Below are 3,119 nucleotides of genomic sequence, written 5' to 3'. Positions count from 1 at the left end.
ACGTTCAGACCAAAGTTGTTTTAGCCTAAAGCTTAAAATATAATGTTAGCCCAACATAAATGTAGGAAACCCACATAAAACGACTGAATGTTGATTAACATTGCGCTGAATGGCACTGGCGTGTCACTGGAGTGAAACTGTAGACAGATATTATTGTGGGGGGCGTATATATATATATATATATATATATATATATATATATATATATATATATATATATATATATAAAAAATTGAGGGGGTTAGTCGACACATGAAGCCCCGCCCCTCTTCCTTCGGTTGACACAGTAAAGCCCCGCCCCTCCCTCCGCCACAGCACGGTTCATCATGGCGCTGGCGAGAAGCGTTTACAACCTGCTTTTCAAAAGGACGTCGACTTTCGCCGTCACTATCATGGTGGGAGCCGTGGTGTTCGAGCGGGTGTTCGACCAGGGCGGAGACGCGCTGTTTGAGAGTTTAAATCGAGGGGTGAGTCTGTTTTTCTGGCGGTTTTGACTGAAGGCCGTGACCCATGTAGCTAAGGCTAAAGCTAAGGGCTGACCTTACTGCAGCGCCTCAGAGGACTCAGAGGACGCGGCTAGCCGGCGTTAGCCTTCATCGGGCGCTTAAACAAGGCGGTTTTTTAGGTGTAGTTATAAAAAAAAATAACATTTCCAATGAATATTGTGATTGAGAACCCATGTGTCTGCATTTGTCTTGTATAAATCGAGATACAGGACGTCCTGTCGCTGATTAGCTGGCAGTTCTAACCTAGCTAGCTCTGCTGCTAACAGTTGGCTAGCGTACCGGCCTGTGTTACTAACCGGTTAGAGACGTTTCATCAGAATGTATACATCTACACTGATCGTCCACAACATGAAAGCATTTTGTTTCTACGCTCATTGTCCACTTTATCAGCTCCACCTACCATATAGGGGCACTTTGTAGTTCCACACTTAACTAGCTTTCACATTGTAGTCCACCTGATTCTGCAGACCTTGTTAGCCCCCTTTCACATTGTTAGGACCACCACAGAGAGGGTACTATTTGGGTGGTGGGTCATTCTCAGCAGTAACACTGACGTGGTGGTGGTGGTGTGTTAGTGTGTGTTGTGCTGGTGCGAGTGGATCAGACACAGCAGTGCTGCTGGAGTTTTTAAACATTGTGTCCACTCACTGTCCACTCTGTTAGACACTCCTACCTTGTCGGTCCACCTTGTAGATGTAAAGTCAGAGACGATAGCTCATCAGTTTGTGTTGGTCATCCTCTAGTCCTTCATCAGTGGTCACAGGATGCTGTTGGCTGGATGATTTTGGTTCTCAGTCCAGCAGCGACACTGAGGTGTTTAAAAACTCCAGCAGCACTGCTGTGTCTGATCCACTCAGACCAGCGCAACACACACTAACACACCACCACCATGTCAGTGTTACTGCAGTGCTGAGAATGATCCACCACCCAAATAGTACCTGCTCTGTAAGGGTCCATGGGGGTCCTGACCACTGCAGAACAGGGTAAAAGGGGGCTAACAAAGTATGCAGAGAAACAGATGGACTACAGTCTGTAACTGTAGAACTACAAAGTGCTCCTATATAGTAAGTGGAGCTGATAAAATGGACAATGAGCGTAGAAACAAGATGGTTTTAATGTTATGGCTGACTTATGTATGTATATATGTATGTGAACTGTTGCTTCTCTTTCTCTGGATGAAAACAGAACCAAAACCCGTGCCCTCCCGTAAAAGAACCCTGAATCACATTATCCCCCAGAATGGGGGATAATGTGATCTCAGTGATTTTGACCGTGGCATAATTATTGGTGCCAGGTCATCTATAACTGATGATCTGGGGTTTTCATGCACAACAGTCACTAGAGCAGCGGTCACCTGCCCTCTCTATGGAGATCTACTTTCCTATAGAGTTCATTTCCAACCTGACATACTGCCCCTTCCACCAATGCATCTGATCCAGCCAATCAAGGACTTCTGAAGTTAATTAGGTGTCATTGATTGCAGTTGCATCTACACCCTACAGGAAAGTACATCTGCAGGAGCAGGGTTGGTGACTTCTCCTCTAGAGTTTACTCAGAATGATGCAATAAAGAAAAAACATCCAGTTCTGCTGTTCAGAGAGGTCAGTGGAGAATGGCCAGACTAGTTCCAGCTAACAGAAAGGCTACAGTAACTCAGATAACCACTCTCAACAAGTATAGTGAGCAGAAAAGCATCTCAGAGTGCACAACACATCGAACCATGAAGCGCACCTGAAAAATCTGCAGGAGTTGTGTGATGCAGTCATGGAACAGAATCTCAAAGGAATGTTTCCACCATCTTGTGGAGTCCATGCGATAAAGAATAGAGGCTGTTTTTGAAAGCAAATGAGGCCCTACCCAGTAATAGTGTAGTGATCTTAATAAAGTGCTCAGTCAGTGTATCCCTCACATTAGGTTCATTAATGGCCAGATGTCCAGCGCGTCACTGGCTCCCTGAAAGTTTTGATGGTTGCCGTTGTTTATCAAGCTAAAAGTCCCAGCTGTGTAGTTGTCTGATTGTAATTGCTGCCTAATAGAACTCAGTCATTGTCTTACTAATGTCTACTACTGTTGCTATTCTTTTAGAAACTGTGGAAACATATTAAACACAACTACGAGAAGGAGGAGTGACCGGTGTGGTTTGATGCAGCTTCTTGGCCGGAGGGTCCAGCCACCGTCCCATTCCCGAGATCATCCGCCGGCTTGGACATCGTCCTGGTGTTGATTCTTCTTCAGACACTGCATGGGGATCTGGAGAGACTGGCTATGAACATCATGGAATACCGAAACCATCAAGATGCCCCTCCTTAATGTTGTGTGTTATGCCTCATATTCACAGTTTGTAAATGTACATTTAAAAGTTGTTAATAAATCCATTAAATAACAGTTGCTTGTGATTTATTTTGCTGTTTAACTGTAGGCCTGTAATTGGGGGTGAAAGTAACAAGAGACCCTCAGTCTCAGGCCTGTCAGACGTGTTCACTCCAAGAATTTAAGCTTGTGTAACCTATAGATGTTATTTCCTTTGTACAAGAAGCTCGGCCTTATGCGTGGGTCTTCAAAGGATGGCAATCAGACTTGTTTTCCATGTTCTTAACCCAGCTGGATATCTCG

The 3,119-nt window shown here is 44.7% G+C and overlaps 1 protein-coding gene across 1 annotated transcript; it reads left to right on the top strand.

Annotated features, from left to right (window-relative positions):
- The first annotated feature begins 289 nt into the window (after positions 1-289).
- Positions 290-2,891, top strand: LOC118819811 (cytochrome b-c1 complex subunit 9). The gene is made up of 2 exons (XM_036587731.1): positions 290-467; positions 2,592-2,891. The coding sequence occupies exons 1-2, from the start codon at positions 327-329 to the stop codon at positions 2,634-2,636; spliced, it is 186 nt and encodes a 61-aa protein (XP_036443624.1). The 5' UTR covers positions 290-326; the 3' UTR covers positions 2,637-2,891.
- The last annotated feature ends 228 nt before the right edge of the window (positions 2,892-3,119 follow it).

The sequence above is a fragment of the Colossoma macropomum genome, unplaced genomic scaffold (genome assembly GCF_904425465.1).
Source record: "Colossoma macropomum unplaced genomic scaffold, Colossoma_macropomum, whole genome shotgun sequence".
Lineage (NCBI taxonomy): Eukaryota > Metazoa > Chordata > Actinopteri > Characiformes > Serrasalmidae > Colossoma > Colossoma macropomum.
This window is presented reverse-complemented; position numbering and strand designations above follow the sequence as displayed.